The sequence below is a fragment of the Osmerus eperlanus genome, chromosome 4 (assembly GCF_963692335.1).
Source record: "Osmerus eperlanus chromosome 4, fOsmEpe2.1, whole genome shotgun sequence".
Taxonomy (NCBI): Eukaryota; Metazoa; Chordata; class Actinopteri; order Osmeriformes; family Osmeridae; genus Osmerus; species Osmerus eperlanus.
Window position 1 is genome coordinate 13,191,844 of NC_085021.1, and position 14,827 is coordinate 13,206,670.

Genomic DNA, 14,827 nt, shown 5'->3' on the forward strand with positions numbered 1-14,827 from the left:
TAAAGTGGTACTAAAAAGGGAAACTAAATAGAATATTGTAACAGAATGTTTTGCTAATACAGTCACATAACAAATCGGTCTACTAGACAATCCAGTTGGCAAACTACTGGAGACTGTCCCTCAAAGAAACACCTAAAGAGCAGTCATCTGTAGTGGGGCTCACATGGAGATATGGATTTAGCCTCTCTCCAGCCTTGGTGGAAGAGATAGAGGAACACTGAAGAGGACTGGAGGTCCCTGAGGGCCCAGAAACAACCTCCGCCTGCATCCTGCCCGCGTAATTGAACAAATTAGCCGTGAACAGCTGTTACCTGTTAAAATGACCCGCTTTCATTTTATCGCCGTGGACAAGAGGTCTGATAGCATCTGCACACTACAGCTGTCATGCATTCTGAGTAGCTCACCCATTCCTGCTTTCAATATATCATGACAAACATAATTACTTCAACATCTCATTTTATGGATTCTACAAATAGCTAAACGCACCCAGCATGCCAAGTGTCCATCAATTACAGCCTCAGTCTGCCGGTAGGCTTGCATCTCCACTTGACTGCCTCAACTTTGTTAAGCTGTTTCAATTAATGGAAAAGAAGATGTTATCTTATTAGAAACTTCAGCTGGCTCATTTTTATGAAATTACACATAACTGCATCCCATGGCCACACACCTGATGACTATGTACCAATCACATCCGTCATACACCTGATTCCCATGTGCTAATAACAACATGTTGCTGTGATCACTCAATACTTTGCCGGGAATACCACCATGCTCTACCTGTAACTTGTCTGTTTGTATTGTTGAGTCCCAGTGTCTCCCCTTCTCTTCATTCTCTTCCTCTACTATCTGTCCAGTCACTTGGGGGATCTGAAGAGCTCTGAGAAACCCAGCTGGGACTCCAGGACTCACTCGCCTGCCTGGATCATTCATTCATCAATACATTGTACAATTCATTTTAGAGTCTAAGTGCCAAATACTTAGTCAAGACTACATTTACATTTAGTCATTTAGCAGACGCTCTTATCCAGAGCGACTTACAGTAAGTACAGGGACATTCCCCCGAGGCAAGTAGGGTGAAGTGCCTTGCCCAAGGACACAACGTCAGTTGGCATGACCGGGAATCGAACTGGCAACCTTCGGATTACTAGCCCGATTCCCTCACCGCTCAGCCACCTGACTCCCCACCAGACTAATCCTATTACTATTTGTTGGGTAAACAATTATCTTTACTTCATTCACGGGTCTCTCCTGATTTAAATACACATTAATTTGTTTGTTTGGGTTCGGAACTCAGTGTATCTAAGAGGATATTAGGTTCAAATTGGAACAGAGTCTTCCAGGAAATATCTGCCCCAGTCCAAAAATAGTTTTCCCATGTCTTCATTATGTGAAACTCTATTGTACATGAGGTAAACCTCTGTGTACAATTGCTGCAGTGTGATCAATGCCAGTACAGGCTGCCTAGGTGGTAATTCACTTCCTAAAGTTCTCTAGGAGGTCTTGTTCAACCCATTTGAAACTGTCTGGGTATGTTAGTGTTAAGCTGTGTGGGGCCTGAGCTGCTCAGAGTCCTGTCCTCAGAGAACCTCATCATTAAATCTTCAGGAGACACAATAACAGAATTTGTGTGGTGGCCAGAGGCTCCAGAAGGTTAAGAGGTCTCCACAAAGTCTTCAGAAGAAACACAGATCAGGTCACAGGCCATTGTGTCTGTGACTCCTGGGTTATTAGAAATTGACATTTTTAATCCGCTTCTCCCTGGCCTCTGAAAAAGTTATATAGTGATAATACAGAAGTGTTGGGGGGACTTGAAAACTTGTAACAAGACAACATTCACACACACATACACACAGCTTGAAACATGTTTCACCACCATTTTTAATATTTGTTAAACTACGATTATTGTGTTTTCTATCGTGAGTAAAGCCCTATGAGGTCGACAGAAGAAACGGTGTCTGTTTAGTCCAGCATCAGTGGTACAAACGACAGCAAGAAATGATTGATTGTTTTGAGGAAAACTCTCTGAGCACTTACTGTGTAGTAAAATATACTGCTGGCTGCAGAGTTGGGTGAAAAGCTGTGGAGAGTAATGTGATCTGGATGCTGGAATGGAATCTAAATGTGGTTATGGCCGGTGGAATGGACCAAGCGCCCCTCTTCTCTATCTCCATTCCTCCCCAGGCATAATGTGGTCAGCTGCAGCTCCCATCCCTGGGGCCTTGTCCCCGTCACCCAGGAGGAAACATTAGCCCGCAGGGCCCATCACCATAAACCTCAACAGAACCCTCATCCCAAACTGGCTTCTGTCACCACAATGTCTCATGATTGGTCCTACTGAGATGGTGCATTGGTAGATTGAATATGTTTTAAGGAGGTTATCTCAAGTTGTGTGATTGTCTCCTGACTCTGTTTGAGGTCCTGTTGACTGTTTGAACCCGCTCTCTGCGGAACAGATACCCTCACCAAGAGTGTCTCCCTCTGCTGAAGAGTTCATGACGGGGGCAGTGGTCTATTTGCATACAGCCCAGATGTTGCCGTTTATAAATCAGCTCTCCATGTTAGATAATAAAGGCAATGTGGCCAGGGTGTTTGTTTAGTCTTATTACAGCCAGTGACACATCACCTTCAGGGCTGCTTCATTACTGGGGGAGAACAGGCCCAGATCCCCACCGGGGCACGCCACTAAAACACACATTAGATGCATATCCTAGACAGAACACAGCTATCCCATCAGACATGGGCCATTCCCTGCTCTCCTCCACTCACCACTGTACCTTGCTACCAAATATCCCCCCCCACCCCACATCCCCTACCCCCGGAACCCCAGGCCATGAGAGGGGAAATGAGACTCTCCGAGGGAGAATATGGGGAAATTGGATAAAGAGATGGATGGATGGAGTAGCCCATGTCTACAGAGAACCCTGAGGGCAATCTCATATCTGACTGTATTGTACACTTCAGAGCCAATTTAAAAGTCTCTCTCTCTCCCTCCCTCCTTACCTGACTTCAACAGTGTCTGCATCTACCTTTTTCTGGATAGAAATCATCCAAGACACAGTCAACAAACTTTACACTTTAATCTGAATTTAATTGGTATTACAAAGAGTTTGTACTTCATAGTTAATGTCCTACACACTGAAATCCACAGTAATTGTTCACGGTTTTATAATTTAATTGTAATCATTTTTTATATTAATTAAATTTAATTGTATTTCCTATGGAATAATGAGTGTGAGCCCAATATCTACAACATGAGAGCCATGGCAACTATACTCTTTGCTGATATAATTGATGAAGAACTTCCTTTTATTGATATGATCAAGCCATCAGTAATATGTTTTTCTCTATCGAATATGGCTGAGAAGGGGTGGGAAGGATGGAAATCGTGTCCCTGCTTGGCAATCTGCATGTATCTCTAACCCCCACAGAGTCCCAAAGTTCTGTGGTAATCGTGAGCTTGTCTTCAAGTCATCAATTCACCTGTTCTTACAGTCATTGATTTAAACTCAATAAGATCAATATCTGTGTTCTCAGAAACATGATGTAAACAAACAGATTTGGATACAGTGAAGATGTTGGTATCCCTACCAACAAAGTGACAGATTTTAACCTGTTGTTGGAGAATTGGCGGAGTACAAAAAATAAGGAGTGCAATTCAGAAGGTCTCATAAATAAATGTACAAAATAACCAAATAATCTTTTATTTATGTCATTATTTTCTCATGATCTAATTGTGAAGGATCAAAAGAGAACTCCAGAACAGCCTGTGTATGTCCCTCTCTCGGCTCAGTCAGTGGAGACGCCTCTTCTTGCATTTGAAGTAACCTGAAGTCCGAATGTGAGAACACAAGTGCTGTAGTCTAGCAGAGGTCATCATTAATTCATCCATAGGAGAGGGTGAGATGGTGAGATGGTGAGAGGGTACGAGGGTGAGAGGGTGAGAGGGTGACACATGAATGGTCAGTAGTGATAGTTTTAGTTGCTACCAATTGTAGCAAGCAGCTAACCATTGTGCAAGTTGAACAAGTGAGATCTGTATGTCTGGTAACACAGATGAAAATGTATGGTCCAGGTCTGCCTCACAGAACAGTTTAAGATTGAGGAAACCACTCATCCAAGTTGTTTGGAATTGTATAAATTGCTCTTTGGACATCAGTCAACATGCTTTCAAGATGTTTTCCTGACGTGTGTATCCACCTTTTTAACGTCAATAGCATTGATGACCTGCAAGTCAATGCTGCTAGCAGGGGAGCAAATGTTGCCTCTTTCGATCAATCTAATCACAGTTGGTCCACGTGTGCTAATCTGTGACGGATCCGACTGCAGCATGAAGTGCAGATAATCATAACCTGGCTGCCTGTGTTCATTTAAAGTGACTCATCCTGTCAACTTTGGTGGCTTACTGCTGTAGAGGACTCCATTCCTTTCTGTCTTCAACCCCCCCCCACCTCCACCACCTCCACACCCTCCACCACGCTTCTGTCTCCAGGTCCTCCCATTTTCCACCCCATCGAGGGTCAGAGAGCAGGTGAGATAATCTGAATAGATTCGGTTTCCTGTGGATCGGAGGCGGGTGCGGTATCGATGAGACCATTGTGTGCATGTGTGTGGGTGTGTGTGCATGTGTGTGAACGTGTGTGGGCCTCCCTCAGACATCGACGGCGGGGGTCCTTCCGTCTGCTTGTGCATTGATGTCCCGTGACAGGTGGATCGATAGGAGGAGATGCAGCCTGCTCTGCCTCGTTGACCTGCTGTGTTAAAAGAGTAGACCTGGAGGTCATCCCCAGCTCAGACCCACCCACCCGCTCCTCTGCCCCTGTTGGCTGCGCCGCTCTCTCTGACTGAACACCGGGCTTCCAGCAGAACTTTCACTGAGCCTCATTCTACCATTGGTGCTGTTTGATGGTTATACGCTTCCGGAGAAAAATTGCCCCTGTCCTCTACTGTTCTGACAGTACCTTCAGAAGAGCATTGGTATGGACGCACTGGAACATGGAGGCTGTTTCTTCATGTACAGTGTGTCGGTGTCAGCACCCAATTAGGTGAGCGGTTCTTTGCACAAGTAGGGCTTGTTTTCGAGCGCCTGCCAACAACTATATTTGAGTGGCGATGAGGTCACCATGGCAACGTTGTCTTAAGTGGCAGCACATAAATGAAGTGTTGGAGAGTGCAGTGGAAGAGTACAATGCCCTGCTCCTCCCTGTGTTATCACACTACCAGGGCTACTTCTACTCAGTCTCTATCATTAGCACTTCTTAGTACGGCTCCCCGGCCAGACAGTTGACAGTGAACTTGTTTAATTGTGTTGATAGTTTGTCACTATGTATTTCATAACAGCTACTTAGCCAAGGTGAAGAGAGAAGCTCAGTCGTCTGAGTAGAACTGCAAATGGCGGCCAGTTTAATGGCTCTCAAACACGTTGTAGTGAATCTCAGTGAAAGACAATCCTCACCACTGAAATGATTAATTTAGTTTGACAATGAAGACGTCACGAGGAAAGGAAAAGTCAGTCACTGCATGGTTGATGTCTAATACTGAAACAGCTGTATGCGTGTCTAAGAGAGAGAGAGAGAGAGAGAGAGAGAGAGAGAGAGAGAGAGAGAGAGAGAGAGAGAGAGAGAGAGAGAGAGAGAGAGAGAGAGAGAGAGAGAGAGAGAGAGAGAGAGAGAGAGAGAGAGAGAGAGAGAGAGAGAGAGAGAGAGACTGATAAAAAATGAGGACGGATAGCATTTTGATCAAGGTCGTTAGAAATCGGTGCCATACCCCCTCCCCCTGATGAGTACCCCCTGGTCTGCATGCTCACTGATGGCTTCTCCTAATCCAGTTATCATGCAGTTTGCACACTCGCTCTATCAAGGTGAGTGTTACTCTATATGGGACTGGAGGCCTCCCATCAAATTGCATTCTGCCTGTCCAGGACCCAAATCAAATGCCGTTACCAAATCACATATAACCCTTAGGTTCAATCTGGTCTCCCCTGCTGCTTTTGGCTGCAAGGAACATCTCAGAGAGTTGATAGACTGGATGAAACGTGTGAGATTTTGACTGAATAGTAAACAGAGGAAATATTCAGGACAACTTTCATTCCATCAATATGGGAGGATCAGTCCAGAGCTCCGGAACTCGAGGAGGTTTTCAGGACAATATTAATTGTCAAATTATACCTTAGAAATGATTTCCTCTGAAACATTTTACCTTCAGACTTGAAACAGCAAGAGAATAAGGAGGACACCTTGTTTTATAAGGAGGGGAAACTTTATTTATAACACAGGGTGGCTGACAGGGAGAAGCCAGCTCAGCTTCTATATTACAAGGTTTATCTGCAAGGCTGCGTATGTACTGTACTGTATTTGGAAACCAAGATTGCAGTGGCACTAGAAACACACGCTTAAAACAACAGACTCTTTCCCTTTTTTGCTCAATTTTTTCTGTTTTTATAGAAAATGGTACAAACAACAATACAAAATATTTGTGCTGTTGACAGTTTACAAAAAGTCTTTTTAACTTTATAACTGTGCAATTGTTCTTTTTTAAGTCGATTTTTTATTTTATTTTTTCCACTTGAGTTTATGTGAGTATGATACACACCAGAAGTCCTTCTGGAGCCCAGCCTCGGTCATGCGGGCTGCTACACCATTTAAAATGGTCTTTATCATTACTGTTATAGAATTCTTCTGTCCATTATAAAAAGACACATGCAAAAAAGCTCCAATTGTACAGTTACATTTTGCCTAACTGGTCTGTTTAGCTTCAAGCAAATACTACATTATGTACACTCACCCTTGAGCAGCACTGGGACAACTAAATTCGAGATACTGTCAATTTGTTTCATGGTCCTGGTTGAAAAATGTTGTGACTTTCCTCTCCACTGGTGTCTCCACTGTCAGTACCTCCACGTCACCCTGTGTCAGGCTGTCAGGCCACATACCGAGGCAGGAAACCAGTTCTGTTCTAGGTCTCTGTAGGGCCCAGAACAACAGAACAGTCCTCCCACCCCCTCAGCATGTATTCAAGGTATTTTCAATGTATTTCACCTAAAAAATTTAACTCAATTGTATGTTTGCAAACTGAAACATTAATGTTGAATTTATCTACAGCCTCCCAGTGCACTTTAATCCCTTCTCTAAGGAGGTCATGTTTGATTGGACTAATGAGTTGTGGTCCTCGTGTTGTATACTATGACTGAACATTCACCAACGGCAGACATGATAGTACTGTAGCAGTGACACTACTATGGTGTTGGTATGACAGTTGTCTGATGTGAGCCTTTTAAAAAGCAGGGCCTCCCCTGGTCTGTTGTGGCCCCAGGCAAGTATCTGTCTGACAGAGAGGAGAAAGATGTAAGGGATTCATAAACCAGGAGTGTATGAATGCAGGGTGGCCTGCTGCTCTGTCTCAACTGCCAGAGGGGGAGCAGTACAGCTAGGAGGAATCATATATGAACACAGACACAGAGGTATGGCCAAGAGGGCAAAATGTGTTTAGATTGTACAAGTTTAGTGTTGAAGTGGGATGTCGTGTGACTTCATAAAGAAGCTAATCTTGAAGAAAATAAACCAACAGCAAACAAGACCTGCCATTTTCTTCAAGCTTCTATGAGTCACATGGCTTTTGTGGATGGTTGAAGCCTGCAAGTAATCACTCAACAAAACTGATAAGATTAACAAAAAAGAAAAACAATATGTAAAACAACATAACTTCATAATGTGTAAAAGAAGATTTATGTACAACATGTTTTTGTTTTTAGATAAACCGGAAAGGTGGTTTCTGTAGTTTGTGCACTGAGCTCCTACATAATGATATGGAGGAGCAATGAGACAGTTGAAAGATAAGACCTTATCCTGGAGGAAACTGCTTCGCATGGTGGACATTCTATTTCCTCCTGCTGTCTCTAGGCGAGAGGTGAGCTGGGAATCAAGAACATTGCTCTCTGTTTCTTTGACACGGGCTGGAAGTTGCCTCAAAGCAAAGATATAGGATTAGAATCCGTTCAAGACTGACCTATGGTCATTCTATTAGGACAACTCATTACATTATCCACCCATCGGTTTCTATAAATGTTTGTTTTCTTCTCCGTGCTCCAGCAACCCCAGGGCAAAAATCACTGACCCTCTTAAGGGATACAGTAACTGCATCCTCTACCACATCCTTCCCTGCCTCTCTAAGACCTGCAGGTAGTACAGCAGGGTCAGATGTCAGCTTGGGTCACAAACCCCAGTGGAAAGATTTAGAGGCCAGACTAATCTTGAAGAGCCGGCAGCAGTTCACGATCCTCCCATACCCCAAAATCATCCCTGACCCATTCAGCATCCATCTCCTTTCCCCTCCTATTGGCTCCTCTCTTCCTATCCTCTGCTCCCTTCACTACCTTTAAGGCATAGTGAGCTCATCCTTTGCCAGAGGCAAGGGGGTTGAGGAGATATACCCGCTGGGAGAGAGTCCTCTCCGCATCTTATCTCAGACTGCCGAGTCTCTCTCGTCAAGGAGATTACCTCCAGGGATTCATCCCCCTCTTAATTAATAGGGGACCTGGAGGGTGGATTAAATCCATAACCCTGCCCAATCCCTATCAAATCCACAATCCCTATCAAATCCACCATTAGAGAGCACGGGGAGATGATATACAGTACACTATGAAGTGGGCCTCGCAGAACAGCTAGTATTCTAGATCCCTCAGTAGAAACCACATGCCTTTCTGTGTGGAACAGCATGCTACATCATTCTTCTCATTTGCTCATCTAATCATCTGAGTTTATAGTTAATGACACTGACCTGGATAGTTGTGGCCTTTTACAAAGATTACCGATTGGGTTAATTATTTGACGCAAATGGGTTTCACCAAAGCCCTGTTTACTGAACAGCTCTTTCTCTTCATCAGAAAGTTCTGTAACACCAAACCTATCCTTGAAATCTCTTCTCTTCTCTTCCAAAACTCCAGATGAATGGAGAATTTTCTAGAGAGATAGATTGTAAGGGTGCCGAGTCCCTGGCAGAGCTCTGCTCGCTGTGTTGCAGAGATTGTATATCAACGTTGGTCAAGACACAACAGTGAATTCGCAAAAATAAACAAAAAACACAAACACAGAGAAAAATGAAAAGTTTGAAGCTTGACACTTTGGGTCTAACAATTGGTCGTTTTTGTTTGCAGTGCTAGAACAAATGGAGCACTTACATTACTGCTTGGAGTTATCTACTGCTTCAAAAATATCTATATTACATCATACAGACCTTTTTCCATATTTGTACAGTTTATATAGTTTTCTTCAACACATGAACCAATCAAAAGACAGGATAACTAGCGCCATGTTGATTACAGTTGGGAAACAATCATGCAACTCCTCACTTCATCTTAGAGAAGAGACTGTAACATCACCTCTTTCATTTACTCTCTTTCCTCAGATCAGCGTTTAAACAAATCACCCCTCCCTCCAACTTTGTTTCTATAGTAACCAGCTGTACTACATTACATGTGCAAAGGAAAGTGTGCTTAAACACAATGTTGACGACACAAGCTGAGCTGCTATTGAAGCCAAAAAGAACAAGGGCATTATTCTTCAAAACGTTAATGCAGTCTGTCTAAAGACACAGTCCCTTCATGGATTTGTGTGATTTATACAATCACTTTAAATATGGCTGTGCATCAGCAGTTTAAATGTGCCAGATTGGAAACAAACAGAAGTTCCCTCATTCACTTTCTGTAGCTTTATGTCTCTCCAGAAAGCCCTCCTCCCCCTGGTCTACCAGTGACGCCCCAGCCCTCTTTAACCACCTCTTACTAGGAGTTTAGTTGAGGCGGTAGGACTGTTAAGATGGGGCTGTTTTATAGCCCAGAAAATGGCAAACAATCCTGAGATAGCGGGAGTCTGCTAAATAATGCACCACTGAAGGCACTTCTTAGAAAACAGTGCTTCTGTTCTAAATACAGTATTTCAAGTTATAGTGAGACTAAACTGTTGCCTTCCATGTGGGAAGGTGTCCATGTTTGTTTTTTCTTTTATTTTTCTTCCCCTTTCATGACAGGCAGCTTCAACTATCTGCTGAGGGGCAGGCTGGGGGCTGAGGATGAGGGCAGAGTGACTCAACATCAGGAAGCAGAACCTTCATCTACAGGGAGTTGGGCCACCAAAAGCTGCAAAAAGCCCCCATAAAAGAACCAAAGAAAGAACACAAAAGAAACCAACCCCAAAGTCTACCAAACTGCAAAGAAAAAAGCACATAGTTGTAAATACAAAAATAAGAGGCGTCCAGTCTGAGTCCAGCATGGTTCTCAGACAGACAGTTACAGGGCAGCTGCCTCACTGCACAGTCCACTGTGGCGCTTTGATTGGTCGGTCGGTTGACAGGTGTGTGTGATTGTAAGAGAGTGTTTATGCAAGGCCCTCGTGGGGGTAAGGATGGGGTGGGTGGGGGTGGGGGGTGGAGACAGAGAGCACAGCAGGCCAGCTGAGGGACGGAGGGCGGAGGAGGGCGGTCGGGAGGGGTTAATCCTCATCTCCGCCTCCATACATGTCGGCCAGCTTCTTGAAGCGCGGCCCCCAGTCGTTGAGGTAGTCGTAGTCCTGGTCTCCCGAGCTGGAGGAGTTGAGGGAGCTGACGGAGCCGGCCGTGGAGCCGCTGCCCTCGTAGTCGAACACCAGCAGGGAGTCATAGGGTGGGGCTGTGGGGTCGTTGTCAGCGGCCCGCAGACCCTGCAGCCAACCAGAAGAGAGGAGGGGAGTGGTTAACACACACAGGCCAGCAAGGTAAGGCTAGTACTGGCTCGTACCACAGGTGGGATGGAGCTAGGTGGAGGGCTAATGCGATGGAATGGACCAGAACAAAAACAAACATATCTGCTATGACTACTCTCGGTCAGGTCATCCACATTTGCAAAGTTCTGAGCAGCGCGTTAGAGCGGCCCTTCATAAAAGATGAGTAATTCCATCAGCAGTGTTTGAACGGAATTCATCAGCGGGCTGTATGGCTGAGGTAGTGTACTGCAGCGGTGTGTGGTGTGGAACAGTTCCACTCTGCCTCCTCGTGGTGGCCTGTGTGCTCCTGACAGCCAGCGCTCCTGGCTCTCTGAGGACACCCCTGGCAGCTGAGACACCATGTGTTTGTGTTTGCCAGACTGCTGGAGCGAGATCAGATGTGACTGCATGTTTGTAAGTGTGGGTGAGTGTGTGCATGCGCGCACAAGTTTGAGGGTGTGTGCCAATGTGTGTGTGTGTGTTGAGACTAGATGGATCGAAGCTGAACAGCTGCCAACACCTCTGAAGTGTGAACGTGTTGTCATGAGCCTGTCAATCAAAGCCTTCCCGCCTGAGCGTGCCAAGATTATGGTTATGGTTGTGTTTGTGTACGCGAGTGTGTGTGTGTGTGGACATGAGGGTGTTTGTGTACGTGAGTGTGCGTGTGTGTTTGAGTGTGTATGGGATTGTATATGAAGTCACTATGTAGTAAATGTATCTGTGAAAACAGATGTCTGGTAAAAACATCCTCACTGTGAGATGCATCGTACATTCAAGCTTGAATAAACAACACCAGAATAATGAATAGTAAAATGAAAAACACAGCTAATTGTGATATTAACCTTCCAGATGTACTGACCGCGATATGACATTCCTTCTAGCAAATCGAAAGTATACTCATTATCTATGACGATAGCTGAAGAGAAGATGTGTGCTGTCTCAAACACGCACATGCAAGCACACTGTGAAGGAAGACAAAGTCCCAGTCACACAGATAGATGCACACACACACACACCTCGTTGATGAAGTCCCCTATGTCTCCAGGGTGGGGTAGGACAGGCCGGATGGGGTACTGGGACTCTGGGATGATGGGCCGCTCGTCCACCCTCCGCACCCCCGGGGGCTTACTGATCATGTGGTCCAGAGAGTCAGGCTGCTGTAGCTGGCTCAGGTCATAGTCCTGCTCACACACACACACACACACATAAGCACATGTAAGATTCATCATGTGGTACAATACAGTATACAATATTCAAATGGATGGTTGCACAAAAAATTTACAGAATTTCCTAAATGTGTTTCTGCATGTGTGTGTGTGTGTGTGTGTGTGTGTGTGTGTGTGTGTGTGTGTGTGTGTGTGTGTGTGTGCGTGTGCGTGTGTGTGTGTGCATGTGTGTGTGTGTGTACCTGGTCCTCCTCTCCTCCACCCTCCTCGTCATACTTCAGGATGTTGTCTCTGACGTCATCCTCAGGGTCGATCAGGAGCTGCTTGGTCTGTCTCTCTTTCTCTCTCCTCTTCATCCACATCACAAACAGCAGCACAATGACTACAACACACATACGCACACACACACCCAAACACTTTAGAAACATAAAATTTGATGCCTGTTTGATTTAGGGCCAGACACATACACTATTCAGTAGATCAACATGTCATCATGCATAGCTAGGCTACTCGAACAAATCTGAATGCCATGAGGTGACATTCTGGATTGTACGTGAGAGAACAATATGCTGAAGCGCCTCATCTATAAAACAGCCGGTACGTTATTGTGTTGATACATGTTTTATGACTGCACGGTGTGAGGGAGATGGAGTTCTTCATCAGCTGAGGTGTTTAAATAAAGTACGTATGTTCCTAGAGAGGCATCGGATCAGTGCTTCAGCAGGGAGGGGGCAGTGACGTCTGGCGGACAGCGGAGCAGAACGAGGAAGACATCGGCACTCTCCTCCAACAAGGAAACACGATTGGGTTGTAATTATGGAGGGATAGCTCTGAGCGAATCAGATACCAGTGTCAGATCAGAGCTGGAGGTTTGGTTGTAGAGTGACTGCCTCCTTCAGACTTTGTGTGAGTGTGTGACGTATGTGTGGATTGGTGTACAGTATGCATGTGTGCGGTGTGTTTGCGTGTGTATGTGCATGCCATTTATGTCGGAGTGTATGCGCGTGTGTGTGTACTCACTGAGCAGTATAATGATACAGATGAGTATGGAGATGATGGCACCAGTGCCCAGTCCGGCCACATTCACAGCTCCCAGTGTGGTGCAGTCTCCGTTGCTGTCACAGGGACACACCTTCACCTTGATGACAGACCTGTTGGAGAGGGGGGGGTTCCCCGAGTCAGACACGATCACAGGGACCTCGTACACCCCCGGCTCCAGGTACACCTGATAGCGCAAACTCAGACGACCATAGTCCCCTATGAGAGAGAGAGAGGGGGAGAGAAAGAGGGAGGGAGGGAGAGAGAGAAGACCGTGTCAGTAAAGGCATGAACTCAGAAACAATACAAGCAATATTTCATATGACTTTGCCGAGCTCCATTTCTTGACTGATTCCCTCAATCCCCCCCCCCCCCCCCCCCGGTCACCCCTCCACCCGCGCGATATCCCCCCCAGGCATGGGCCCTCACCGCTGAGCCGGGCCACGGTCCAGTTGCGCCGGACGCTGGGCGGGAAGGTGGGCAGCTCAAAGATGAAGGGCCCTACGTTGGGGTCCAGGTCGGCATCTTCCGCCGTGATGTTGACGCCGTTGGAGTTCCTGCTGACGCGCTCACAGAGCAGAGCCTCGCGGGGCACCAGCGAGGGCGCGTTGTCGTTGACGTCGATCAGGTAGATCTGGAGAGTGCCTGTCCCGCTGGCCGGGGGCGAGCCTGAGGGGAGGGGGGGGGGTGGTAGAGATGTAGAGAGGTCAACCAGAGAAGGGGCAGAGACCCAGAAGTCGCCACATTCCTTGCACTACCTCTCGTAACAGGACGAGGTGAGAGAGAGAGAGAGAGAGGGGAGAGAGAGAAAAAAAGACAGAAAAGAAGGGAAGAAAAGAAAAGAGAAGAGATTGGAGTGGAGGAGCGTGATAGAAAACACTGAGGCGGCAGCAGTGAAGGTCCAGAGATGTGGAGGTTGATGAGAGAGATAGCACTGCCAGGGAGCCTCTTCACAACTCATTCTTCATCCTCACAGCCAAAACAACCCATCACCACCCATCACAACCCATCACCACCCACCCCTCCAGTGCTCCTCTCACAATGCCCGCAGAACACAGAGGGGCCGTAACGATAAATATAACACTCGAAAACAAGCTGGCCACGTTTTCTGAAGTGTGTTTCCTGTATGCGCTGTGGGGTCCTCTGACTCCTACATGGCTATTTTGTACTGATGAGGAGTCTCTGTGCAGTTTACGCAAACAGTCAGAAACACTCGCACACACAGACCTCCAGGCGTATGTACTGTACGTGCCACACACTTTAGACACGCGTTCGCAGAGACACACACAGTCTTCAAGAGGGTTATTTGTACTGTATTGGACAGAACAGCGGCAGAGCTCCATGAGAATGATGGTGTACAGGCCCTCAGCAATCAGAGAGCAGATCCAATGGAGACTGGAGATGACACCCGAGAGAGAGAGAGAGAGAAGAGAGAGAGAGAGAGAGAGACAGACAGAGAGAGAGAGAGAGAGAGAGACAGAGGAGAGAGAGAAACAGAGAGAAGTAGACAGAGAGAGAGACAGAGAGACAGAGCAGACGAGACAGAGAGAGAGAGAGAGAGAGACTGAGATGAGAGAGTAGAGAGAGAGAGAAGAGATGAGAGAGAGTAGAGAGAGATGAGAGAGAGAGAGAGAGAGAGAGAGAGAGAGAGAGAGTAGAGAGAGAGAGAGAGAGAGAGAGAGAGAGAAGAGAGAAAGAGAGAGAGAGATCCCATGGAGAAGAAGAGCAAACAAAAGGCAGAGAGAGATAACAGGAAAGAGTGGTTGTCAGCCAGAGCTCAATGGATTTTGGGCTGTTTATGAGCGTGTCAGGGGCTGGCGACCCTTGGCTGCCTCCAATTAGGAGTCATTTACCTGCCACGCCCCACTGGCTAAGCCATTGGTTAGTGGGGGA

General features: G+C 46.2%; 1 protein-coding gene across 1 annotated transcript in view; it reads right to left on the minus strand.

Moving 5' to 3' along the window:
* Positions 1-6,250: 6,250 nt before the first annotated feature.
* LOC134019553 (cadherin-4-like) overlaps positions 6,251-14,827 on the minus strand; it is a 178,832-nt gene continuing 170,255 nt past the window's right edge. The window contains 5 exon segments of the mRNA XM_062460512.1: positions 6,251-10,688; positions 11,747-11,911; positions 12,139-12,278; positions 12,917-13,153; positions 13,364-13,603. Coding sequence (XP_062316496.1) covers positions 10,482-10,688; positions 11,747-11,911; positions 12,139-12,278; positions 12,917-13,153; positions 13,364-13,603 — 989 coding nt within the window. The 3' untranslated portion in view covers positions 6,251-10,481.